The 27,931-nt window shown below is 37.1% G+C and overlaps 1 protein-coding gene across 1 annotated transcript in view; it reads right to left on the minus strand.

Annotated features, from left to right (window-relative positions):
* CWF19L2 (CWF19 like cell cycle control factor 2) overlaps positions 1-27,931 on the minus strand; it is a 185,861-nt gene that overhangs the window by 50,013 nt on the left and 107,917 nt on the right. The window contains exons 11-12 of the mRNA XM_068556327.1: positions 18,988-19,104; positions 16,742-16,879 (exon numbers count right to left, since the gene is read on the minus strand). Of these exons, the coding sequence (XP_068412428.1) occupies positions 16,742-16,879; positions 18,988-19,104 (255 nt within the window). The remainder of the gene's footprint in view (positions 1-16,741; positions 16,880-18,987; positions 19,105-27,931) is intronic.

Raw genomic sequence — 27,931 nt, forward strand, 5'->3', positions numbered from 1 at the left:
AAAAGAAACATTAATTATTATAGTCATTTTGAATACAAATGTTCCCAAACAGTGTTATAAACTGTCCTACCTTTTAAAACATAATTAACGCAATTTAGTCTTATCCTGATAATAGGGTGATTAATGGGATAATTATTAAAATGTGTCATAATTCATTAATGGCCCTCTCAAGGGCTACTGGCTTCTATGCTAGCTATGTCAACCAAGATGTTTATGATTGTCAATTCTTTACCTGCATTTTTCCATCTCATTCTTTGCTCTATATTAAGTCAGCTGTTGGTTCTCATTGTTATAAGCACTTCTTGTGGTACTCTTGTGTCCCCACTTCTAATTTGCTACTTTTATTATACTTCTGGTCTAAAATTCAATAGCCAAGTATATTAGAATTATATATAATATAAAAGTACAGCTTGGAGGCACCTTCTCCAGGTAATCAGTAAATAGTTGATAAATTTAGAGGAAAGACAAAAAAGCTACCCTATAGTCTATAAATACTAGATTAGCATCAAGAGAAAAGACTTAAAAAAAAAACCTTTTTAAAATGACAGTAGAAGGACCTTCAAGATGGCAGAGGAGTAAGACATGGAGATCACCTTCCTCCCCACAAATACATCAGAAATACATCTACATGTGGAACAACTCCTACAGAACACCTACTGAATGCTGGCAGAAGACCTCAGACTTCCCAAAAGGCAAGAAAATCCCCACGTACCTGAGCAGGGCAAAAGAAAAAAGAAAAAACAGAGACAAAAGAATAGGGATGGGACCTGCACCACTGAGAGGGAGCTGGGAAGGAGGAAAAGTTTCCTCACACTAGGAAACTAGGCAGAGACTTGGGTGGCGGAGGGGGAAGCTTCAGAGCCACGGAGGAGAGTGCAGCAACAAGGGTGCAGAGGGCAAAGCAGAGAGATTCCCGCACAGAGGATCAGTGATGACCAGCACTCACCAGCCTGAGAGGCTTGTCTGCTCACCCAGCAGGGTGGGTGGGTGCTGGGAGCTGAGGCTGGGGCTTCAGGGGTCAGATCCCAAGGAGAGGACTGGGGTTGGCTGCGTGAACACACAGCCTGAAGGGGTCTAGTGTGCCACAGCTAACCGGGAGAGAGTCCAGGAAAAAGTCTGGAACTGCCTAAGACTCAAGAGACCATTGTTTCAGGGTGCGCAAGGGGAGGAGATTCAGAGCACCATCAAAATGAGCTTCAGAGACAGGCGCAAGCTGTGCCTATCAGTGCAGACACCAGAGACAGGCATGAAACTCTAACGCTGCTGCTGCAGCCACCAAGAATCCTGTGTGCAAGCACAGGTCACTATCCACACCTCCCCTCCCAGGAGCCTGTGCAGCCCACCACTGCCAGGGTCCTGTGATCCAGAGACAACTTCCCCAGGAGAACACATGGCACGCCTCAGGCTGTTGCAACGTCACACCGACATCTGCTGCCACAGGCTCGCCCTGTATTCCGTACCCCACCCACCCCCCAGCCTGAGTGAACCAGAGCCCCGTAATCAGCCACTCCTTTAACCCCCTCCAGTCTGGGTGAAAAAAAGATACCAGAGGGCGACCTACATGCAGAGGTAGGGCCAAAACCAAAGCTAAACCCCAGGAGCTTTGCGAACAAAGAAAAGAAAGGGAAATTTATCCATGCAGCCTCAGGAGCAGCAGACTAAATCTCCACAGTCAACTTGATGTACCCTGCATCTGTGAAATACCTGAAAAATGAATCATCCCAAAATTGAGGCAGTGGACTTTGAGAACAACTGTAGACTTGGGGTTTGTTGTATGCAACTGACTAGTTGCTGATTTTTATGTTTATCTTAGTTTAGTTTTTAGTGCTTATTATCATTGGTGGATTTGTTTATTGGTTTGGTTGCTCTCTTCTTTGCTTTATTACTTTTTAAATTTTTTTTACTTTAATAATATTTTTAAGATTTATTTTAATAACTTTATTTTATTTTTCTTTCTTTTTTTTCTCTCTTTTCTTCTGAGCCGTATGGCTGACAGGGTTTTGGCTCTCAGGACGGGTGTCAGGCCTGAGCCTCTGAGATGGCAGAGCCGAGTTTAGGACATTGGTCCACCAGACACCTCCTGGCCCCATGCAATATCAACCAGCGAGAGTTCTCCCAGAGATCTCCGTCTCAATGCTAAGACCCAGCTCCACTCAAAGACCAGCAAGCTCCAGTGCTGGATACCCCATGCCAAACAACTAGCAAGACAGGAACACAACTCCATCCATTAGCACAGAGGCTGCCTAAAATCATAAGTTCACAGACATCCCAAAACACACTACCAGATGCAGTCCTGCCCACCAGAAAGACAAGACCCAGCCTCATCCACCAGACAACAGGCACCAGTCCCCACCAGCAGGAAGCCTATACAAGCCACTGAACCATCCTTACCCACTGGGGGCAGACACCAAAAACAACAGGAACTACTAACCTGCAGCCTGCAAAAAGGAGACCCCAAACACAGTAAGTTAAGCAAAATGAGAAGACAAAGAAATAAGCAGTAGATGAAGGAGCAAGGTAAAAACCCACCAGACCGAACAAATGAAGAGGAAATAGGCAGTCTACCTGAAAAAGAGTTCAGAATAATGATAGTAAAGATGATCCAAACTCTTGGAAATAGAATGAAGAAAACACAAGAAACGTTTAGCAAGGACCTAGAAGAACTAAAGGGCAAACAAACAATGATGAACAACACAATAAATGAAATTAAAAATTCTCTAGAAGGAATCAGTAGCAGAATAACTGAGGCAGAAGAAAGGATAAGTGACCTGGAAGATAAAACAGTGGAAATAACTACCACAGAGCAGAATAAAGAAAAAAGAATGAAAAGAATTAATAACAGTCTCAGAGACCGCTGGGTCAACATTGAACGTACCAACATTCAAATTATAGGGGTCCCAGAAGAAGAAGAGAAACAGAAAGGGACTGAGAAAATATCTGAAGAGATTATAGTTGAAAACTTACCTATTACGGGAAAGGAAATAGCCACCCAAGTCTAGGAAGCACAGAGTGTCCAATACACGATAGATCCAAGGAGAAACATGCCAAGACACATATCAATCAAACTATCAAATATTAAATACAAAGAAAAAATATTAAAAGCAACAAGGGAAAAGCAACAAATAACATACAAGGGAATCCCCATAAGGTTAACAGCTGATCTTTTAGCAGAAACTCTGCAAGCCAGAAGGGAGTGGCAGGACATAATTAAAGTGATGAAAGGTAAAAACCTACAACCAAGATTACTCTACCAAGCAAGGATCAGACTGAAATTTGATGGAGAAATTAAAACCTTTACAGACAAGCAAAAGCTAAGAGAATTCAACAACACCAAACCAGCTTTACAACAAATGCTAAAGGAACTTCTCTAGGCAGGAAACACAAGAGAAGGAAAAGACCTACAATAACAAACCCAAAACAATTAAGAAAATGGTAACAGGAACATACATATCAATAATACCTTAAATGTAAACAGATTAAATTCTCCAACCAAAAGACACAGACTGGCTGAATGGAGACAAAAACAAGACCCATATATATGATGTCTACAGGAGACCCACTTCAGACCTAGGGACACATACATACTGAAACTGAGGGGATATAAAAAGATATTCCATGCAAATGGAAATCAAAATATAGTTGGGGTAGCAATTTTCATATCAGACAAAAGAGACTTTAAAATAAAGGGTACTACAAGAGATAAAGAAAGACACTACATAATGATCAAGGGATCAAACCAAGAAGAAGATATAACAATTCTAAATATTTATGCATCCAATATACAAGCACCTCAGTACATAAGGCAAATGCTAACAGCCATAAAAGGGGAAATTGACAGTAACACAATCATAGTAGGGGACTTTAACACCCCACTTTCACCATGGACAGATCAAGCAAAATGAAAACTAATAAGGAAACACAAGCTTTAAATGACACTTTAAACAACATGGACTTAATTGATATACAGAGGAAATTCCATCCAAAAACAACAGAACACACTTTCTTCTCAAGTGTTCATGGCACATTCTCCAGGATAGATCATACCTTGGGTCACAAATCAAGCCTTGGTAAATTTAAGAAAACTGAAATCGTATCAAGTATCTTTTCTGACCACAACGCTATGAGATGAGATACCAATTACAGGCAAAAAACTGTAAAAAATACAAACACATGGAGGCTAAACAATACGTTACTAAATAACCAAAAGAATACTGAAGAAATCAAAGAGGAAATCAAAAAATAGCTAGAAACAAATGACAATGAAAAACGACAACCCAAAACCTATGGGATGCAGCAACAGCAAATCTAAGAGGGAAGTTTATAGCAATGCAATCCTACCTCAAGAAACAAGAAAAATCTCAAACAAACAACCTAAAGCAATTAAAGAAAGAAGAACAAAATAACCCTCAAAGTTTGCAGAAAGAAAGAAATCATAAAGATCAGATCAGAAATAAATGAAAAAGAAATGAAGGAAATGATAGCAGAGATCAACAGAAATAAAAGCTAGTTCTTTGAGAAGATAAACAAAATTGATAAACCATTAGGCAGACTCATCAAGAAAAAAAGGGAGAAGACTCAAATCAACACAATTAGAAATGAAAAAGGAGAAGTAACAATTGACACTGCAGAAATACAAAGGATCATGAGAGATTACTACAAGCAACTATATGTCAATAAAATGGACAACCTGGAAGAAATGGACAAATTCTTAGAAAAGCACAACCTGCCGAGACTGAACCAAGCACTAAAATTGAAACTGTGATTAAAAATCTTCCAACAAACAAAAGCCCAGGGTCAGATGACTTCACAGGTGAATTCTATTAAACATTTACAGAAAAGCTAACACCTACCCTTCTCAAACTCTTACAAAATATAGCAGAAGAAGGAATAGTCCCAAACTCATTCTATGAGGCCACCAACACCCTGATACCAAAACCAGACAAAGATGTCACTAAGAAAGAAAACTACAGGCCAATATCACTGATGAACATAGATGCAAAAATCCTCAACAAAACAGTAGTAAACAGAATCCAACAGCACATTAAAAGGATCACACACCATGATCAAGTCAATGACCCTTTTAAGGGTCAAATATCACTAATAATTTTTTCTTGCTTTATTGAGATGATAATTGACATCTAACACTGTAAATTTAAGGTGTACAATGTGGTGATTTGATACTTACAAATTGCAAAATGTATTTATCACAATAAAGTGAGTTAACACATCCGTCACCATAACATAATTACCGTTTTGTTATTGTTGTTAAAGTGAGAACATTAAAGCTCTACTCTCATAGCAACTTTCAAGAAAACAATACAGTATTGTTAACCAAAGACACCATGCTGTACATTAGATTCCCAGACCTTATTCATCTTATAACTGAAAGATTTTACCTTTGACCAACATTTTCCTCCACCCCTCATCCCTTGGCAACCACCATTCTACTTTTTATTTCTAGGAGTTTGATGTTTTTAGATTCCACACGCATGTGAGATCACACTAATTGTCTTTCTCTGTCTGACTTATTTCAGTTAGCATAATGCCTTCAAGGTTCACCCACACTGGTGCAAATGGCAGGACCTCCTCTTCTTTTTTCTTTTTTTAATGTCTAATATTCTTCTCTCTCTGTGTGTGTGTGTGTGTATATCTCACATTTTCTTTATCCGTTCATCCATCAATGGACACTTAGCATGTTTCCATGTCATGGTTTTGGTGAATAATGCTGCAATGAACATGTGGGTGCAAGTGTCTTTAAGATAGTGACTTCATCTTCTTTGGCTATATACCCAGAAGTGGAATTGCTGAATCATATGGTAGTTCTATTTTTAATTTTTTGAGGACCATCCATACTATTTTCCACAATGGCTGTACCAATTTACATTCACACTAACAATGCACCAGCGTTCCTTTTTTTTCTCCACATCCTCATCAGCATTTGTTGTTTCTTCACTTTTTGATAACATGATTCAAACAAGTGTAAGATATCTCATTGCAGTTTTGATTTGCATTTACTGAAGATTAGTAACATTGAGCACCTTTACATGTATTTGTTGGACATCTGCATGTCCTCTTTAGAAAACTTTGCCTATTAAAGTCTTCTGTCCATTTGAAATCAGATTTTTTTTTTGCTATTGAGTTATATATGAGTTATATTGAGGGTTTTTTTTTTTTTTTTGCTATTGAGTATTTTGGACATAAACCCCTTATCAGAGAAATGGTTTGCAAATATTTTCTCCCATTCTGTAGGTTACCTTTTCATATGCTTTTCAGTTTGATGTAGTCCCACTTGTCAATTTTTGGTTTTGTTCCTTGTGTTTTTGGTGTCATATCCAAAAAAAATCATTGCCCAGACCAATGTCATGGCATTTTTCCCCCTATGTTTTCTCCTAAGAATTTTACAGTTTTAGGTCTTACATTTAAGTCTTTAATCCATTTTAAGTTAATTTTTGTGAGAAGTGTAAGAAAGATGTTCAATTTCATTATTTTGCATTTGAATATACAGTTTTCCAAACACCCTTTATTGAAAAGATTATCCTTTCCCCATTAAGTATTCTTGGCTCCATTGTCAAATACTAGTTGACCATACATACATGCAGAGGTTTATTTCTAGGTGCTCAATTCTGTTCCAATGGTCTATGTGTCTGTTTTTATGCCAGTACCATATTGTTTTGATTACTACAGCTTTGTAATATAGTTTGAAATCAGGAAGTGTAATGCCTCTAAGCTTTCTTCTTTCTCAAGATTTCTTTGGCTATTTGGGATCTTTTGCAGTTCCATACAAACTTTAGAATTCTTTCTACTTTTTCTGTAAAAAATGACAATGGAATTTTGATAGAGACTGAACTGAATGTATAGATGGTTTTGGTTAGTATGGAAATTTTTATAGTATTAACTCTTCTGTCCATGTACACAGGATATCTTTTCATTTATTTCTGTCTTCAATTTCTTTCCTCAATGTCTTATAGCTTTCAGTATACAGATCTTTCACCTCCTTGATTAAATGTATTCCTAAGTATTTTATTGTTCTTCATGCTACTGTAATGGGATTGTTTTCTTTATTTCTTTTTCAGATAGGTCATTCATAGTGTATACAAATGTAATTGACTTTGGTGTGTTGATTTTGTATCCTGAGATTTTACTGGATCATTTATTAGTTCTAACAGTTTTTGGTAGATTCTTTAATTTTCTATATAGAAAATCATATCAGCAAAGAAAATTTTATTTCTTCCTTCTCAATGTGGATTCCTTTTATTTCTTTTTCTTGCCTAACTGTTCTGGCTAGCACATCCACTACTATCCTGAATAGGAGTGGTGAGAGTGGATACCCTTGTCTCATTTCTAATCTTAGAGTGAATGCTTCCAACTTTTCACTGTTAAGTATTTTGTTAGCTGTGGATTTCACATATATGATCTTTATTGTGTTGAGGTATGTTCTATCTATATCCAATTTCTTGAAAGTTTTTATCATGAAAGGATGTTGAATTTTTAAAATCTTTTTTTCTGATAGCTTGTTATTAGTGTACAGAAATGCAACTAATTTTTTTTTTTTTTTAATTTTATGTATTTATTTATTTATTTATTTGGCTGTGTTGGGTCTTCGTTTCTGTGCGAGGGCTTTCTCTAGTTGTGGCAAGTGGGGGCCACTCTTCATTGCGGTGCGCGGGCCTCTCACTATCGCGGCCTCTCTTGCTGCGGAGCACAGGCTCCAGAGGCGCAGGCTCAGTAGTTGTGGCTCACGGGCCCAGTTGCTTCGCGGCATGTGGGATCTTCCCAGACCAGGGCTCGAACCCGTGTCCCTTGCATTGGCAGGCAGATTCTCAACCACTGCACCACCAGGGAAGCCCCCAATGCAACTAATTTTTGTATATTGATTTTGTATCCTGAAACTTTACTGAATTCGTTGATTAGTTCTAATGGTTTTTTGATGGAATAAAAAAAACTCAGTTTTCTATATATAATATCATGTCACTTGCAAACAGAGACAGTCTTACCTCTCCCTTTCCCTTTTGGTCCTTGGCTTTTCTTTGGTGGGAAGTTTCTGATTATTGAAAAAAAAATTCCTTACTTATTACTGATCTGTCCAGATTTTCTTTTTCTTCATGATTCAGACACGGTAGGTTGTATCTTTCTAGGAATTCATCCATAACACCTAAGTTGTCCAATTTGTTAGCATATAATTGTTCATAGTAGTCTCTTATGATCTTTGTATTTCTGTGGTATCAGTTGTAATATCTCCTCTTTCATTTATAATTTTATTTCAGTCCTCTCTTTTTTTCTTTGTAAGTCTAGCTAAAGGTTTGTCAATTTTATCTTTTCAAAAACCCAGCTCTTAGTTTTGTTGATCTTTTCTGTTGTGCTTATATTTCCTAGTTCATTTATTTCTGTTCTAATCTTTGTTATCTTCTTCCTTCTGCTAACTTTAGGCTTACCTTATTCTTTTTTTTTTTTTTTAGCTCCTTAAAGTATAAAGTTAGGTTGTTTATTTGTTACCTTGTTTTCTTCTAAATGTAGGTGTTTATCATTATAAACTTAGCATCTTAGCACTGCTTTGTTGCATTCCATAAGTTTTGGTATGTTGTATTTCGATTTTCATTTTTTAATATATTTTTTATTTCCCTTTTGATTTCATCTTTGGCCTATTGTTTGTTCAGGAGTGTGTTATTTAATTAAGGCTTATTTTGTGACCTAACATATGATCTATCCTGGAGAATGTTCCACGTGAACTTGAGAAGAAATGTCCTTATATAATAATAAAGGAGTCAACTCATCAAGAGGAAATGCTAATTGTTAATATATGTGCACCCAACTTCCTAGTACCTAAATATTGGGTTGGCCAAAAAGTTCGTTTGGGTTTTTCTGTACCAGCTTACGGAAAAACCCGAACAAACTTTTTGGCCAACCCAATATATTAACCAAATACTAACAGATCTGGAAAGAGTGATAGATAACAACACAGTAATACTAGAAGACTTCAATATCCCGCTTTCATCAATGGTCAGATCATCTAAATAGAAAGGCAATAAAGAAACACTGGGCTAGAACTAAACTTCAGGCCAGATGGACCTAACAGATATGTACAGAACATTTCACCCAACAGCAACACAGAAGAATTCTTTTTCTTTGACTTTAGAGTTTTATTATATTGTTATCTTGGAGAAGACTGTTTCAGATTGAAATTTTGGGGTGACCTACCTATTAGCTTCATGAACTTGGATGTTTAACTCTCTCCCTAAGTTTGGGAAGTTCTCAGCCATTATTTCTTTAATTAAGCTTTCTACCTCTTTCTCTCTCTCTTCTCCTTTGGGACTTCAATGATGCATAGATTGTTTTTGTTAGTGGTGTACCATAAGACCCACTGGCTTTCTTCATTCCTTTTCATTCTTTTTATTTTTGCTTCTCTGACTGGATAATTTCAAATGATCTGTCTTCAAGCTCACTGATTCTTTCTTCCGCTTGGTCTAGTCAGTTGTTGAAGATCTCTATTGAATAATTTGGTTCAGTCACTGTATTCTTCAGCTGCAAAATTTGCTCGGTTCTTTTTTGTTTTCTATTTCTTAGTTGAACTTTCTATTTTGTTCTTGTATTGTTTTCCTGATATTGTTAAATTGCTTATCCAGTTCTCTTACAGCTCTCTGAGCATCTTTAGAGAAATTATTTTGAATTCTTTGCCAGATAATTCCTGTGTCTCCTTTTTGGGGAAGCCATTTACTGGAGATTTACTATATTCCTTTGGTGGAGTCTCTTTCACTGATTCTTCATGATCACTGTAGCCTTGTGCAGATATCTGAGCAACTGAAGAAGCAGGTACCTCCTCCAGACTTTATGGAATGACTTTACTAAGGGAAAATGTTCACCTGTGGGTGGGGTGAGGGCATGTGGTGGCACTGGGTTCAGGGGAGTACAGTGGCTTGTCAGCTCAAGTCACTGGGGTCTGAAGCATCAAAAACTGTGTGGTCCTTGGTAGGTACTGCAGGGGGTCCACAGATGCTGCAAGGGCTGTTGCAGTCTTCAGCAGCTAGGGACCAGGGCAAGTAGCAGTAGTGGCTGAAGCCAGAGGTGTAAACACACTCAGATGCAGAAGCCAGCTGCAGGTGCTTGTATAGTGAATGGCAGAGGCTGGTTGCAATCACACATGTAGTGGTGGGGGCCAGGGTAGGCAGCAAAGGCCAGAGTATACTATGGGTGTGCTGACAGATGTAGGAGTCCCAACCATCAGCATTCACTACCATGGCTATTGGGTCTTGCCACAGGCACATGGAAGTGGATCCCAGTGATGGGGATCGGGGTGGAGGTGTGCTAGTGCACAGCTAGTGGGGCTAGCTGCAGGTGAGCACAGTGATACAGGCCAGTGACAGAAAAGAGAGACTGATCCAGGCCCAGAAGCACCTGCAGGGACCCTAGATGTTGGCATGCCCTTCTGTAGCTACACAGTCTCCCCCAGGGCATGCACATGGCAGTGGAGGCTGGGGAAAGGTGTCAGGTTGGCAGTGTGCAAGTACACATCTGGAAGGGCTAGCCCTGAGCACATACATGGTGGTGGGGGTCAGCCATAGGGGTCTAGGCTGGCATGTTGTACTCCTGCAGCTGCAGAGGCCTGGGCTGGCTGCAAGGGCAGTTCTCAGGCTCCAGGAGGTGGGTAGGGAACAGGAAGGGACTCGGTCAGCTAGCATCAGCAAATGAAAATACCTATGTGGTGAAAGCTGGTGAAATCTGCAAGTGTTTCACAGCAGCTGTGCTGGCCATTAGTTTCTTCAGTGGCAAATGTTTTGATTGTCTACAGAGTAGATCACTGGGAAACATGATCACTCCTGCCTAGTATACTCTGATTTTCTTCCTTGTTCCTAGCTTCTCTATATATCTCAGCTTTTCTGATCTCTAGGCAGGGTGAAACTGAAGTGGTACCTTCATGTGGTGCCACAAAACACTGGGGAGCTGGTCACTCACCCACTCTTCTTTTCCCTGCGAGGGGAACTCTTTTCACCTAGGGAAATCTCTCTTGGCATTGAGCAATACCAGCTTGGGCAATAGGATGATCCAGGCAAAGAGAAGCGGTCTTCCTTCCCTTTTTGTGCAGCCATTCTCAAGTTTTTTGTTCCACTACGTTGCTGAAGTTTCTTAAGTAGACTCTAGAGCTCTCCCAGATCTGTTTTTACTCATGGATAGCTACCTAACCATTGATCTTTCAGGGGTGACAGAGGGTGGGGTCTCTTACTCAGCCATTTTGGTGACATCCCACTGTATCTTTTATAATGTTCTAGCTTAGTAAACTTAAATTTTAAAAAGTTAAAGACTCAAGATGTTCCCAGAAACCGATCAAATATCTTCAATCACAATTACTGCCAAATCAATTAATAAGTAAAAAAAATCCTTTACAATAAAATATTAAAAGACCTCATAATATACAAATGAAACAAAAGAAAAAATACTATAAATTTGTATTCTTAAAGCAATAAACAATAGTGGTGAAATATGCAAAACACAGAACAAGTCATGATTATTGTCTCATAATTCAATAAAACTAAGCCTCTTGAAACATGATATAAGGAAAATACACAAACACCCTGACATGTTTTATTTTAAATTTATAACCATAAACCTCAGATGGACCTTCGGCACTGCCTGAGAATCCTACTTTATTTCACTCACTGGTTTTCTCAAAAACCATTTCACACTTTCTTCTCAAACCTCTAACACCCCTTCTTCACCGTCACTCTCAGCTGATACCTGAGTCCTTTCACTAAACTAACAGAGGCAATAAGAGGAAAACTAGGTCACTTTTCTACTACCACATTTACAAACCTACCTGTATCTGTGCCTCTCCTACTGATGGACAGTAACCAGCTCCTTTCTAAACATACCTCTTCACTAACTATTCTCACATTCACTCTTGAACACATTATAATCAGGCTTTTCTCCTTGGGAGACCAAGGAAACCACACTTATGAAAGTCACCAGGGGAATTCCCTGGTGGTCCAGTGGTTAGGACTTGGGGCATTCACTGCTGGGGATCAGGTTCAATCCCTGGTTGGGGAACAGATCTCACAAGCTGCATGGCACAGCCAAAAAAAAAAAAAAAAAAAAAAGTCACCAGAAACCTCCCCAATGCCAAATCAATGGTCACTTTTCCATCTTTGAAGATCTTACTCTATCTCTCAGAAACAGTTCACACAGTTATTCACAACCTCCTTCTTGTCCTCTCTGGTTTCTGAAACACTACACCCTAAGTTTTCCTTCTGGCTTTTCCTCGCTGGCTGTACTTTCTCAATGTCATTTGTTGGATCTATTTTGTCCTCTTCCAGACAGTGCTCAGCTCAGTCTTCAGACTCTCCTCATTAATAATTTCTTAACTCCCATGGCTTTAAGTACATTTAAATGTTAACAGCGTATAAGTCTATATGGGAGAACCAACATATACCCAGAAATCCATGGGCAGTCACTCCACACCACCACGTGAATGGCTAATGGGCATACTTCACGTGTCCATAAACAGTATTCTTCATCTCCCACCTCCTGAAAAATTGTCCCCCTGCAAAGTTTTTCTACTTCAATAAATGGCACCAGCATTGCCCCAAATCTTAATACTTCTCACCAGTTTACCACCCTAACCCAAGGCACTATCTGAATTAATTAAATACTCTCCTAAATATTCTCCCTGCTTCCACTCTTGCCTATCTACATTACCTTCTCAAAAGAGCCACCAGAAAAGTCTTTTAAAACATAAACCAGCAGTTTCCAGACTGGCATTTCAGGGGCTGAGAAGTCGCCACCCTATCACATCAACAAGTACAAAGCTGAACAAACTGAAAAATCGACAACTCTTTTTAGATCCATCATGAAAGTGATTGCCCCCAAAATTGGAGAGATAGTCAGGTGGATACAAAGAATCATAATTTATCTGTGCAAAAACCAGTGGTTCTGTGAGAACTAGTGCCAGGGTAGGAAAACCTAAACTGTAATTGATAAGTTGCAGGAGGCTCAATGTGGACAAATTTAAGAGTTAAAAATCCTAGGGGAATCCAGTCATAATGGGGCCTCTCAAACTTTTGTGAATTTTACCTCTTGGAGCTCTACCAGGTACTCAGAGTAAAGATCAGGAAAAAAATCCCCTATGACTTTCAACAGGGGGAAGGGAAAAGGAAACATTTTGAAATATACTAGGGCATTCTGTTTTACTTAAAAAGGGCTGCCCCTTAGTAGAAACTATTGTGCCAGAGTTTAACCTGCTGGGGTTTTGTCAGAGCCTAACCCACCTGAAGGAAGGGAAACATCCAACTCCAGCCCCTTCTAGCCATTCTATCCCAACTAAGTGGAAAAAGAACTGAGAAGTACTAGTGAAATTCACAGTCCAGGGGCATAGGCTCACAAAGAACAGATGGATAATGTAAGCAGAGAGATGAAAATTCTAAGAAATAACGGAAAAGAAATGCTAGAGATCAAAATCACTATAACAGAAATGACAAATGCCTTTGATGGATTTATTAGTGACTGGACAAGGCTGAGGAAAAAATCTCTGAGCTTGAGGATATGACAACAGAAACTTCCACAACTGAAAAGCAGAGAGAACAAAGACCAAAACACAAATAAAAAAACAAACAGAAGAGAATATACAAGAGCTATGAGACAACTACCAAACACAAATGAGGTCATGACACTGTCCTACTAAAAACTTTCAAATGGTTTCTCATCATTTAAAACAAAAACAAAAACAAAAGCTCTACACCATGGCATGAAAGACCCGACATGATCTGACCATTTCTTCTTCTGCATGTCTTTCCATTTCTCCCTCTATTCACAGTCACGTGTCACCTTGCTGTCTTTTAATGCTTGTCAAGTTTGTCTCTTCTTCAGATCCTCTGCATTTGTCGTTTCTTCTGCATGAATAGTCTTCTCCCAGATATTCACAGACCACTCCCTCACTTTGTTCAGAAGCCTGCTGAAACATCATCTCCAGAGAGAGGCCATCCCTCAGCGTACTATTGAATAACATCCTATCTTCTTCTATTTTGTTTTACTCCCTACAAAAACATTTTCTATTTTGTGATATAATATTAATGTTATGTAATTTTTATATCATGTATTTGTTCACTTTCTGTCTCATCCACTAGAAATATAAGCTCCTCAAGAGGGCGAACTTTATTACTTTGCTACACCCAGCACCTAAAATAGTATCCAGCATAAATTAGGTGCCCGATAAACAACTTTTTAATTGATATATTATTTATTTATTTTTATATTAATTAAAAAATTAATAAGTTTTTAATGAGGTTTTTAAATCTTGTGTATAAACATGAATGGATTATGATAAAATTATTAAAACTATATTTAATTCAGACTTCCAAATACAATGATCTGCCCCATTTCATTTTTTTTTTAAACATCTTTATTGGAGTATAATTGCTTTACAATGGTGTGTTAGTTTCTGCTGTATAACGAAGTGAGTCAGCTAAACGTATACATATATCCCCATATCCCCTCCCTCTTGCGTCTCCCTCCCACCCTCCCTATCCCACCCCTCTAGGTGGTCACAAAGCACTGAGCAGATCTCCCTGTGCTATGTGGTTGCTTCCCACTAGCTACCTATTTTACATTTGGTAGTGTATATATGTCCATGCCACTCTCTCACTTTGTCCCAGCTTACACTTCCTCCTCCTCATGTCCTCAAGTCCATTCTCTACATCTGCATCTTTATTCCTATCCTGCCCCTGTTTTTCTTCAGAAACTTTTTTTTTTTTAGATTCCATAGATATGTGTTAGCATATGGTATTTGTTTTTCTCTTTCTGACTTACTTCACTCTGTAAGACAGTCTTTAGGTCCATCCACCTCACTACAAATAACTCAATTTCGTTTCTTTTTATGGCTGAGTAACATTCCATTGTATATATGTGCCACATCTTCTTTATCCATTCATCTGTCGATGGACACTTAGGTTGCTTCCATGTCCTGCCTATTTTAAATAGAGTTGCAATGAACATTGTGGTACGTGACTCTTTTTGAATTATGGTTTTCTCAGGGTATATGCCCAGTAGCGGGATTGCTGGGTCATATGGTAGGTCTATTTTTAGTTTTTTAAGGAACCTCCATACTGTTCTCCATAGTGGCTATATCAATTTAGATTCCCACCAACAGTGCAAGAGGGTTCCCTTTTCTCCACACCTTCTACTGCATTTACTGTTTGTAGATTTTTTGTTGATGGCTATTCTGACTGGTGTGAGGTGACACCTCATTGTACTTTTCATTTGCATTTCTCTAATGATTAGTGATGCTGAGCATCCTTGCATGTGTTTGTTGGCAATCTGTATATCTTCTTTTGGAGAAATGTCTATTTAGGTCTTCTGCCCATTTTTGGATTGGGTTGTTTGTTTTTCTGATATTGAGCTGCATGAGCTGCTTGCATATTTTGGAGATTAGTCCTTTGTCAGTTGCTTCATTTGCAAATATTTTCTCCCATTCTGAGGGTTGTCTTTTCGTCTTGTTTATGGTTTCCCTTGCTGTGCAAAAGCTTTTAAGTTTCATTAGGTCCCACTGCCCCATTTCTGAGAAGGAAATTTTCATAAAAATATGTCCTTCTTTCTGCAGTGAATTTCCAGACCCTAGAATATTTCTAGTATTTCCCCCAAAATAAAGAGAAATAAAATTATCCTAATGGGCTACAGTTAAGATCCCATACAATTTTTTAATCATTTCTGTTTAACCCAAGTTTGTTTTACTCTGTGATATACACATACACACACTTGACACCTTGGTTACCTGTATTCTAGTTTTCATTAAGTTAATTTTTTTCACCAGGTAATATATTCACATAGTTAAAAGAAAAAGTCTAATAAGGTATACAGTAAAAAGGCTCCCTCCTGTCCCTCAGATCCCTAGGTTCAAATTCCCATCACCAATGCTGTCATAAGCAAGGAAGGGTAATTTGTTCTGTCAACTGCCAGACAGTAAATATTTTCAGTTCTGTGGGCTGTACAGTCTCTGTCTCAACTATTCTCAGCTCAGCTGTTATAAAGCGAAAACAGCCTTAGACTACATGTAAACAAAGGTGCATAGCGGTATTCCAATAAAACTTTATTTGTAAATATAGGCAGTGAGCTGAATCTTTCCAGTGGGGTCAATCTCTAACTTTACATATGTCTCTTTGACAAAAAGTGTTAATGGTAATGTTTGAAGAGACTGCAATGGAAGGGTTTGCAAAAAAGAATGCTATTTTGAAATAAAAAAATTCATCCTACTACCCATGAAACATTGATATACATTTAAAAACATACAAAATTTTCATATAAACAGACTTAAGATTATTCCAAGATGCCTTCTTTATGATATGTATTACTCCAAATATATATACCTTGTGGCATAATTATGAAGAACTAGTGTAACATCAAGATAAAACAGACTGGCCACCTAACTAGCAGCACACTGTCAACATTAAAATCTGGCCCCAAACATTCCCTTAAATGGTAGATCAAATATATAGTTAACATTTTCATGGAATACATTACAAAGTTAACCCAGAGTTCTTATTTTAAAATAAGAATTTTAAAGAATAAAAAAAACTGAATACCAAAAGTATACTTCACACTCAAATCAATTCTAAAATGCACATTTCCAATATGTCTTACAAAGGATTTAATTTAATAAAACAAATCACGATTATAAAGAACTAGCTGTCTCTGAAAAGTAGATCATTGTAGACTGAGTAATCAGCTTCTCAAAATTCAAAGGTATCCTAGGAATATATCTTACCTTAGATGTCATTTTCATAAAATGTTTGTCTTGATTTTCTGCTGTTCCCATCTTTTCATTCTTGACTAAATCATTTAGGCTTAAAATATCATCATCATGAAAGTATCTGACCCTTTCTTTTTCCTCATAGGTTGAAGCCTATGAAAAAATGAACATTATTAGTTTAGTGAAAACATAAGTCTCTGAAGTATTTTAATGAATTATCTATAAATCTGATATTAAAAGTAAAAATCCCACTTTGTATCATAATCTTTCTTTCCAGTATATCCCTATTCTGTCTGCATCCACGTGGAAAAATTTCCATTAGAATAACACTCCCTACCTCTTCTGTCCCTTTACTTTTCCCTCTTCCCCAAGGATGGAAGTATGATAGTTTCTGATTTCTGAGTTTTAAGGAAAGGACAGAATTGTTTTATGCCTTCTTCTCTCCTCTATGCTCTTCCCCTCCTTGTAGTAAAAATTCCCTACCACTGTGAAGGGAAGTCGGCAGTTACCCAGAGATCAAGTAAGCATATCAAGAACAAAAGTGAAGTATTAGCAAACCTACTGTAAACAGCTCTATCAGAAAAAAAGCTGATATTCTGATTCTCATCTAAATCAATTCTGGGTTTTCCTGTCAGTTGATTCCATACCTACACGTGGAAAAGAAAAGTGCTATGTACTGCCTACCAAATCAAATCTCTTCAACGCTGTTCTCACATTCCCTTATCCAAATAAAACCTGCTCTTCAATTTCTTTAGAACCATGTCCCCAATATTTTTTCCCCACATTACTACCGCTGTCTTCACAAGCTTAAATCTCACATTCCATGACTTCAATCACTCTCTGGATCCAAACCCCCTTCTGGTCCTCTTATCCTTTCACTATACTCAGAAAACAAGTCTCAATCCTGAATGAATGTGTCTATCTTCTTTACTCTTATACCTAGACTACTCAGTAGTAAGCAATTCAAAAGAGTATTCTATGCCATCTGGCAATGCATCTATGAATCCCTAGCCAGTTCTGTCATTTCATACAATTCAAATCTTTACTATTCTTCTCCCACATCTCCCTTCCAAACCCCTAATACGTCTCATTTCTTTAGGAGAGGTATCCATCCCATTTTTATTTTCTGAACAAATCAATTACTAGTTCTAGCAGCACAGGCACTCAACAGGCAGATAATAAACATTTGATAGAATTCTAAATGAACAAATCTTCTGTGGACCCAATTACCACTTATAAGATCTTTTAAATTTAAAACAAAAAATCTAACTTGGGAAAACTGAATATGTTGTTTTTGCCATTTTAAGAGCCTCAAGGTAGTGCTAAAAATTAACTGCTGCAGCTAGAAGATGGAAAAGAAAATTAAGGTTTACAAAGGATCTAACACAGGTCTATAGCACCAAGGTTTTCCCTAAGAGTTATGATAAGTATGTAAAAAGAAGCTAGAAACAATGTCAAAGAAATATACACTAAAATTAAAACTGCCTTAAGGGCTTCCCTGGTGGCACAGTGGTTGAGAATCTGCCTGCTAATGCAGGGGACACGGGTTCGAGCCCTGGTCTGGGAAGATCCCACATGCCACGGAGCAACTAGGCCCGTGAGCCACAACTACTGAGCCTGCGCGTCTGGAGCCTGTGGTCCGCAACAAGAGAGGCTGCGATAGTGAGAGGCCCATGCACTGCGATGAAGAGTGGCCCCCACTTGCCACAACTAGAGAAAGCCCTCGCACAGAAACGAAGACCCAACATAGCCAAAAATAAATAAATTAATTAATTAATTAATTTAAAAAGGTAACTTACCATTAAAAAAAAAACTTCCTTAAAAATTCAATGTTCACAATTATTTGAAAACTGTTGTTGAATTAGAATTCACTTTGTAAAAGGCAGAGGATTATAACTAAAATAAAAGTAAGAACGTGATTTACTACCTTCTAATGTTTGCATTATTAAGCAACATTTCAGAAAATATTTTGAAGTAGAGTTGACCCTTGAACAATGCAAAGGTTAGGGGCAGTGAACCCCATGGAGTTGAAAATCTGACTGTAACTTTAGAGTCGGTCCTCGATATCTATAGTTCCATATTCACGGATTCAAACCACCACAGACTGTGCAGTACTATAGTATGTAATTTATTGAAAAAGTTCTGTGTATAAGTAGACCTTTGCAGTTCAAACCCATGTCGTTAAAGGGTCAACTGTAGTCTGATACAAAGGGAAAAAATGAATTCTGAATTAATAAACAAAAGACATATGTTAAACATACAATCAGTCGCTTCCTTCTTCCTCCTTTAGATTCCAGATGTTTTCGTGGTGTGTTCACAGGCCAGACTCTTCCAGAATGATCTGTTCTGACAAGGATCACTTCTTCCTGATCTTCATTCTGTGGAAAGATTTAGAGATAACAATTGTAATTATTGAGAAGAGTCTTGAAACATTATGTTTAATAGCCAAAAGAGCATAAAAATGATTCTAGTTTTCACATAATATTATGGATTACCTTAAGCCTCACGGACTTTCATTATCTACTATAATGTAAAGTGACCATAATCTTTTCATGGAAAAGGTGAGGAAAAATATCTAAAGCTTATTTAATTTTTTAAAACAATTACAGAAGCAAACTTCAAATATAGTTTTCCTTTAGACAATAGTAAAAGATGACCAAGCACCAATATTCAAACAGGCATTCTATGAGAATGCCCATCACCTATGGAGCAGATGTCATATTTAATGAATGTTTCTTCAATTTAAAGATCCTGGCTTGCCTGAAAGATGGCGGAGTAGAAGGATGTAGGCTCAACCCTTATTACAGAAACACCAAAATCACAAGTAACTGAACAACCATCAACAAAAACACTGCTGAAACCTACCAAAAAAAACAAAGAAGAAGCCACAAAGATATGGTAGGAGGTGCGTAATCGTGATAAAATCAAATCCCATAACTGCCGGGTGGGCAACCCACAAGCTGGAAAATAATTATACCACCAAATTTCTCCCACAGGAGTGAAAGCCCTTAGCCACACATCAGGCTTCCCAGCCTGCAGATCTGGCAACAGGAGGAGGAGCCCCCAGAGAATCTGGCTTTGAAGGCCAGAGGGGTTTGATCAGAGGAATTCCACAGTACTGGGGGAAATAGAAACTCTACTCTTAAAGGGCAGAGACAGGGTCTCATGTGCAATGTAAAAAAATAGCGAGCTCATAGAGACTGGGTCAGACTTACCTGTTAGTACTGGAGGGTCTCCTGCGAAGGCAGGGGACGGCTGTGGCACACTGTGGGGACAGAGACACCGGCAGGGGCAGCTCTGGCAAGTACTCATTAGTGTGAGCCCCCATGGAGGCTGCCATGTCATCCCCCTCCCCCACAGACATAACCCCATCCAAAAGCCTGTATGATCCAGTGCTGGGACGCCTCAGGCCAAACAACCAGCTGGGCGGAAACACAGCCCCACCCATCAGAAGACAGGCTGCTTAAAGTCTTCCTGAGCATGACCCAGCACAGCAGATGGACAAGACCCAGCTCTACCCACCATCAGGTAGGAAAAAGGCACTCCTAGCAGGAGGTGTATATAAGCCTCTAAGACAAACTCATCCAGCAGAGGTCAGACAGCAGAAGCAAGAAGAATTACGGTGCTACAGCCTGTAGAATGGGAACCACAAACACAGAAAGTTAGACAAGATGAGACAACAGAAGAATATATCGCAGATGAAGGAATAAGATAAAACCCCAGAAGAAAAACTAAGTGAAGGGAGACAGGCAATCTACTGGAAAAAGAATTCAGAGAAATGATACTGAAGATGCTCCAAGATCTCAGAAAACCAATGAAGGCACTGAGTGAGAAAATACAAGAAATTTTTTTAAAAGACCTGGAAAAACTAAAGAGCAAACAGAGATGAACAATATAATAACTGAAATGAAGAATACACTAGAAGGAATCAACAGCAGAATAAATGAGGCAGAAAAACAAGTGACCTGGAAGACAGAAGGGTGGAAATCACTGCCAGGGAACAGAATAAAAAAAAAAAAAATTAAAAGAAATGATGACAGTCTGAGAGACCTCTAGGGTAACATTAGATGCAGCAATATTTTTATTATAGGGGTCCCAGAAGGAGAAGAGAGGGAGATAGGACCTGAGAAAATATTTGAAGATATGATAGATGAAAACTTCCCTAACATGGGAAAGGAAACAGTAACCCAAGTCCAGGAGATGCAGAGAGTCCCAGACAAGATAAAGCCAAGGAGGAACATGCTAAGACACATAATAATCACACTAACAAAAATTAAATACAAAGAAAAAAATATTAAAAGCAACAAGGGAAAAGCAATAATTAACATACAAAGGAATGCCCAAAAGGTTATCAGCTGGTTTCTCAGCAGAAACTCTGCAGGCCAGAGAGGACTGGCACTATATATTTAAAGCGATGAAAAAGAAGAATCTACAAACAAAAATACGCTACCCAGCAAGGCTCTCTTTCAGCTTCAGCAAAAAAATCAAAAGCATTACAGACAAGCAAAAGCTAAGAGAATTCAGCACCACCAGAATACCTTTGAACAAATGCTAAAGGAAATTCTCTAAGCAGAAAAGGTCACTAATAGAAACAAGAGAATTATGAATGAAAAAGCTCACCAGTAAAGGCAAACATAAAGTAAAGGTAGTATATCATCTGCACACAAATATGATATCAAACCCAGCAATTGTGAGAAGAGGACAGCACAAATGGAGGATACTGTAAATGCATTTGAAATTAAAAGACCAGCAACATAAAACAATCTTGTTATATACAGACTGCTATATCAGATCCTCATGGTAACTGCAAAATGAAAATCTACAATAGATATACTCACAAAAAAGAAAAAGGAATCCAAAAACAACAATAAAGTTACTCAGTAAATGACAAGAGAAGAAAACAAAAGAGGAATGGTTAAAAAAAAAAAAGACCTACAAAAACAAATCCAAATCAATTAAGAAAATGGCAATACGAACACACATATCAATGATTACCTTAAATGTTAACGGATTAAATGCTCCAGCCAAAAAACACAGACTGGCTGAATGGATACAAAAACAAGACCCATATGCATGCTGCCTACAAGAGACCCACTTCAGATCTAGGGACATATACAGATTGAAACTAAGAGGATGGAAAAAGGTATTCCATGCAAATGGAAATCAAAATAAAGTTGGAGTAGCAATACTCATATCAGACAAAATAGATTAAAATAAAGACTGTTAAAGAAGACAAAAAACACTACATAATGATCAAGGGATCATTCCAGGAAGATATAACAACTGTAAGTATATATGCACCTAACACAGGAGCACCCCAATATATAAGGCAAATACTTGCAACCATAAAAGGAAAAACTGATATTAACTCAACAACAGTGGGGGACTGTAACACCCCACTTACATCAATGAACAGATCATCCAGACAGCAGACCAATAAAGAAACACAAGCCTTACATGACACATTAGACCAGATACACTTAATTGATATTTAGAGAGCATTCCATCCAAAAGCAGCAGAATACACTTTCTTCTCAAGAGCACATGAAGAATTCTCCAGGATTGACAATATGCTAGGTCACAAAGTGAGCCTTGGTAAATTTATGAAACCTGAAATCATATCAAGCATCTTTTCTGACTACAATGCTATGAGATTAGAAATCAACTACAAGAAAAAAACTGTAAAAAGCACAAACACATGGAGGCTAAACAATATGCTATTAAACAACCAATGGACCACTGAAGAAACCAAAGAGGAAATCAAAAAATACCTAGAGATAAATGAAAATGATTGCACGACGATCCAAAATCTATGGGATTCAGCAAAACCAGTTCTAACAGGGAGGTTTATAGCAATACAATGTTACCTCAGGAAACAAGAAAACTCACAAATAAACAACCTAACCTTATACCTAAAGCAACTAGAGAAAGAAGAACAAACAAAACACAAAGTTAGTAGAAAAAAAGAAATTGTAAAGATCAGAGCAGAAATAAATGGAATAGAAATGAAGAAAACAATAGAAAATATCAATGAAACTAAAAGCTGGTTCTCTGAAAGGATAAACAAAATTGATAAACCTTTAGTCAGACTCATCAAGAAAAAAAGGAAGAGGGCTCAAATCAATAAAATTAGAAATGAAAAAGGAGAAGTTACAACAGAACACAGAAATACAAAGTGTCATAAGAGACTACCTCAAGCAACTATCTGCCAATAAAATGGACAACCTAGAAGAAATAGACAAATTCTTAGAAAGTTACAATCTCCCAAGACTGAACCAGGAAGAAACAGGAAATATGAACAGACCAATCACAAGTACTGAAATTTAAATTATGATGAAAAAATCTTCCAAAAAAGTCCAGGACCACTTCACAGAAGAATTCTATCAAATATTTAGAGAAGAGTTAACATCTATCCTTCTCAAACTATTCCAAAAAATTGCACAAGAAATAGTCCCAAACTAATTCTATGAGGCCACCATAACCCTGATACCAAAATGAGACCAAGACACCACAAATAAGAAAATTTCAGGCCAATATCGCTGATGAACAAAGGCACAAAAATCCTCAAAGTAATAGCAAACCGAATCCAATAATGCAGTAAAAGGATCATATAGCATGATCAGTGTTGCAAGAATTTTTCAATATTTGCAAATCAAAGTGTGATACATCACATTGGCAAATTAAATAAAAAACGTATGATCATCTCAATAGATGCATGAAAAGGTTTTGGCAAAATTCAACACCCATTTATGACAACAATTCTCTAGCAAGTGGTTACAGAGGTAACATACCTCAACATAATAAAAGCAATTTATGACAAACCTACAGCCAACATCATACTGAAGAGTGAAAAGCTGAAAGCATTTCCTCTAAGATCAGGAACAAGACAAGGATGTCCACTTTCACCCCTTTTATTCAACATAGCTTTGGAAATCCTAGCCATGGCATTCTGAGAAGAAAAAGAAATAAAGGGAATATAAATTGGAAAAGATGAAGTAAAACTGTCACTGTTTGCAGATGACATGATACTATTGATAGAAAATCCAACAGATAATACCGGAAAACTACTAGAGCTCATCAGTGAATTCAGTAAAGTTGCTGGATAAAAAAATAATACACAGAAATTTTTGTATCTCTATACACTAACAATGAAAGATCAGAAAAACAAATTAAAGAATCAATGTCATTTACCATCATATCAAAAAGAATAAAATACCTAAAAATAAACCTATCTAATGAGAAAAAAGACCAGTACTTTGAAAACTATAAGACAATGATGAAAGAAAATTGAAGATGACACAAACAGATGGAAAGATATACCATGTTCCTGGATTGTAAGAATCAATACTGTCAAAATGACAACACTACCCAAGGCCATCTACAGATTGAATGCAATTCCTATCAAATTACCAATGGCTTTTTTTTAGAACTAAAACAAAACAAATTTTAATTTGGATAGAGACAAAAATGACCCCGAATAGCCAAAGCAATCTTAGGAAGGAAAAACAGAGCTGGCGGAATCAAGCTCCCTGACTTCAGACTACACTATAAAGCTACAGTCATCAAAACAATATGGTATTGCCACAAAAAACAGAAATATAGATCAACGGAAGAGGATAGAAAGCCCAGAATAAACCCACATACCTATGGTCAATTAATCTGACAAAGGAGGCACTACTATACAATGAAGGAAAGACAATCTCTTCAATAAATGTTGCTGAAAAAACTGGACAGCTACTATTGAAAAAAAAAATCAAAATGCTTTAAAGACATACATATAAAACCAGATACTATAAAACTCTTAGAGGAAAACACAGGCAGAACATTCTTTGACATAAATCAAGGTACTATCTTTTCGAGGCTGTTTCCTAGAACAATGGAAATACAAACAAAAATAAACAAATGAGATCAAATTAAACTTAAAAGCTTTTAAACAGCAGCAAAGGAAACCATAAACAAAACGAAAAGAAAACCCACAAAATGGGAGAAAATATTTGCAATCAGTGAGACCAACAAGGGAATAGTCTCCAAAATTTACAAACAGCCATGCGGTTCAATATCAAAAAAACAAACAACCCAATCAAAAAATGGACAGGAGACCTAAATAGACATTGCTCCAAAAAAGACATACAGATGGCTCAACATCACTAATTATTAGAGAAATGCAAATCAAAACTACAATGAGAAATAACCTCATATCAGTCAGAATGGCCATCATCAAAAAATCTACAAACACGAAATGCTGGAGAGGATGTGAAGAAAAGGGAACTCTCCTACACTGTTGGTGGGAATGTAAATTGGTACAGCCACTATGGAAAACAGTAGGCAGGTTCCTTAAATAACTAAAAATAGAACTACCATATGACCCAGCAATCCCACTCCTGGGCATATACCCAAAGAAAACCATAATTCAAAAAGATACATGCACCCCAGTGTTCACTGAAGCACTATTTATGGTAGCCAACACATAGAAGCAACCTAAATGTCCATCAACAGAGGAACGGATAAAGAAGATGTGGTACATATATATATTGGAATATTACTCAACCATTAAAAAGAATGAAATAATGCCATTTGCAGCAACATGGATGGACCTGGAGACTACCATACTTAAGTGAAGTAACTGAGACAGAGAAAGACAAATATCATATGATATCATTTATATGTGGAATCTATAATAAAAAATGATACAAATGAACTTACTTACAAAACAGAAACAGACTCACAGACTTAGAAAACAAACTTAGCTTACCAGAGGGGATGGGCAGGGATAGATTGGGAGTTTGTGATTGACATGTACACAATACTATATTGACATGTACACACTACTATATTTAAAACAGATAACCACCAAGAACCTACTGTATAGCATATGGGACTCTTCTAAATATAATGTAATAACCTAACAGGGAAATGAATTTGAAAAAGAAAAGATACATGTATATGTATAACTGAATCACTTTGCTGTACACATGAAACTAACACAACAGTTTTAATTAACTATGCTGCAATAAAAATTAAAAATAAAAGAAAATAAAGAATGCCAATTCTGACTTAGCAGGAAGGGGCTGAGATTCCACATTCCGTCCCCTTCATACCTTTAGTGATATATACTGATATATAAAATTGTATATGGTTAAAGTGTAAAAAAAATAAAGATCCTACTAAACTTGAAAGCAATTAGATGGCAAAATGAACTTGTTAAATTAGCTACTACAATGATATTCCACACAACTTCCATTTGTTCCATTAAGAGCCCTCAAATGCTTTTCACTTCTCTGACTCTTCAGAAGAAGAAGTTATATCCCACTTACTTTCAATACATAATCTTTTTCCTATGAACTTTTAGTCAAATAGACAACTGGTACCGTATAGAAAACAGAAAACTGTATTCTATAATGAAAACAGAATTTTATTGAAAACATTTTAATAAAGAATCGCATAAAGAATATTAGATAACTACTTCATTAAAAATCGATCTGAAACAAGACCAAGCAAATTATTCACATTTCAGGTTACTTCTCCAATGAGAATTAATTATTTAAAATGCATTTCAATTCCACTTAATAGAGGTTTAGTTCCTCTGTTGAAATGAAATTTAAAAAATACATACAAATTACTGATCTTACATTCACACACAATACTAAGTGAATATTATCAGTATTTTTCTTTTTCAATTAATCAATTAGCATTAATTAATAAAGTCATATTTTAAAGGGTATCTACTTATTCTCTTATATTGCAGATGAAGGAGCAAGATAAAAACCTACAAGAACAACTAAATTAAAAGGAGGTAAGCAATCTACCTGAAACACATTTTTGAGTAATGATACTAAAGATGACCCAAGATCTCAGAAAAAGAATAGAGACATGGATTGAGAAGATACAAGAAAAGTTTAACAAAAACCTACAAGAAATAAAGAACAAACAGATGAAAAAGACAATAACTGAAATGAAAAATACATTTGAAGGAATCAAAAGACAAATAAATGAGGCAAAAGAAAGGATAAGTGACCTGGAAGACAAAATGGTGGAAATCACTGCCTTAGAAGAGAATAAAAAAAAAAACAAATGAAATGAGGTCAGTCTCAGAGACTTCTGCGACAACATTAAATGCAACAACATTCGAATTATAAGGATTCCAAAAGAAGAAGAAAAACAGAAAGGGCCTGAGAAAATATTTGAAGAGATCATAGTCAAAAACTTCCCTCCATGGGAAAGGAAATACTCATCCAAGTCCAGGAAACGCAGAGTCCCATACAGGATAAACCAAAGGAGGAACAGGCTGAGACACATATTAACCAAACTAACAAAAATTAAATACAAACAAAAAATATTAAAAGCAGCAATGAAAAAGCAACAAATAACATACAGGGGAATTGCCCATAAGGTTATCAGCTGGTTTTTCAGCAGAAATTCTGCAGGACACGAGGGAGTAGCAGGATATATTGAAAATGATGAAAGGGAACAACAAAGACTACTCTACACAGCAAGGATCTCATTCAGATTTGATGGAGAAATCAAAAGCTTTACAGACAAGCAAAAACTAAGAGAATTCAGCACCACCAAAGCAGCTTTACAACACATGTTAAAGGAACAACAAATGCTATTCTAGGCAAGAAACAAAAGGGAAGAGAACAAAAGAGGAAGGGAAAAAAAGATCTACAAAAACAAAACCAAAACAATTAACAAAATGGTAATAATAACATAAATATTGATAATTAGCTTAAATGTAAATGTAAATGCTCCAACTAAAAGACACAGACTGGTTGAATGGATACAAAAACATGACCCTTATATATGCTGTCTACAAGAGACCCACTTCAGCCCTAGGGACAGATTCAGAGTGAAAGTGAGGGGATGAAAAAAGATATTCCATGCAAATGGAAATCAAAAGAAAGCTGGAGTAGCAATACTCATATCAGACAAAACTGACTTCAAAATAAAGACTGTTACAAGAGACAAGGAAGGAAACTACATAATGATCAAGGGATCAATCCAAGAAGAATATATAACAACTGTAAACTTTTATGCACCCAACACAGGAGAACCTCAATACATAAGCAAAATGTTAATGGCCATAAAAGGGGAAATCAACAGTGACAACAATAATAGTGGGGGCCTCTAATGCTCCACTGACACCAATGGACAGAACATCCAGACAGAAAACTAATAAGGAAACACAACACTTAAATGACACATTTG

This window comes from Eschrichtius robustus, chromosome 11, assembly GCF_028021215.1.
Source record: "Eschrichtius robustus isolate mEscRob2 chromosome 11, mEscRob2.pri, whole genome shotgun sequence".
NCBI classification, from domain to species: domain Eukaryota; kingdom Metazoa; phylum Chordata; class Mammalia; order Artiodactyla; family Eschrichtiidae; genus Eschrichtius; species Eschrichtius robustus.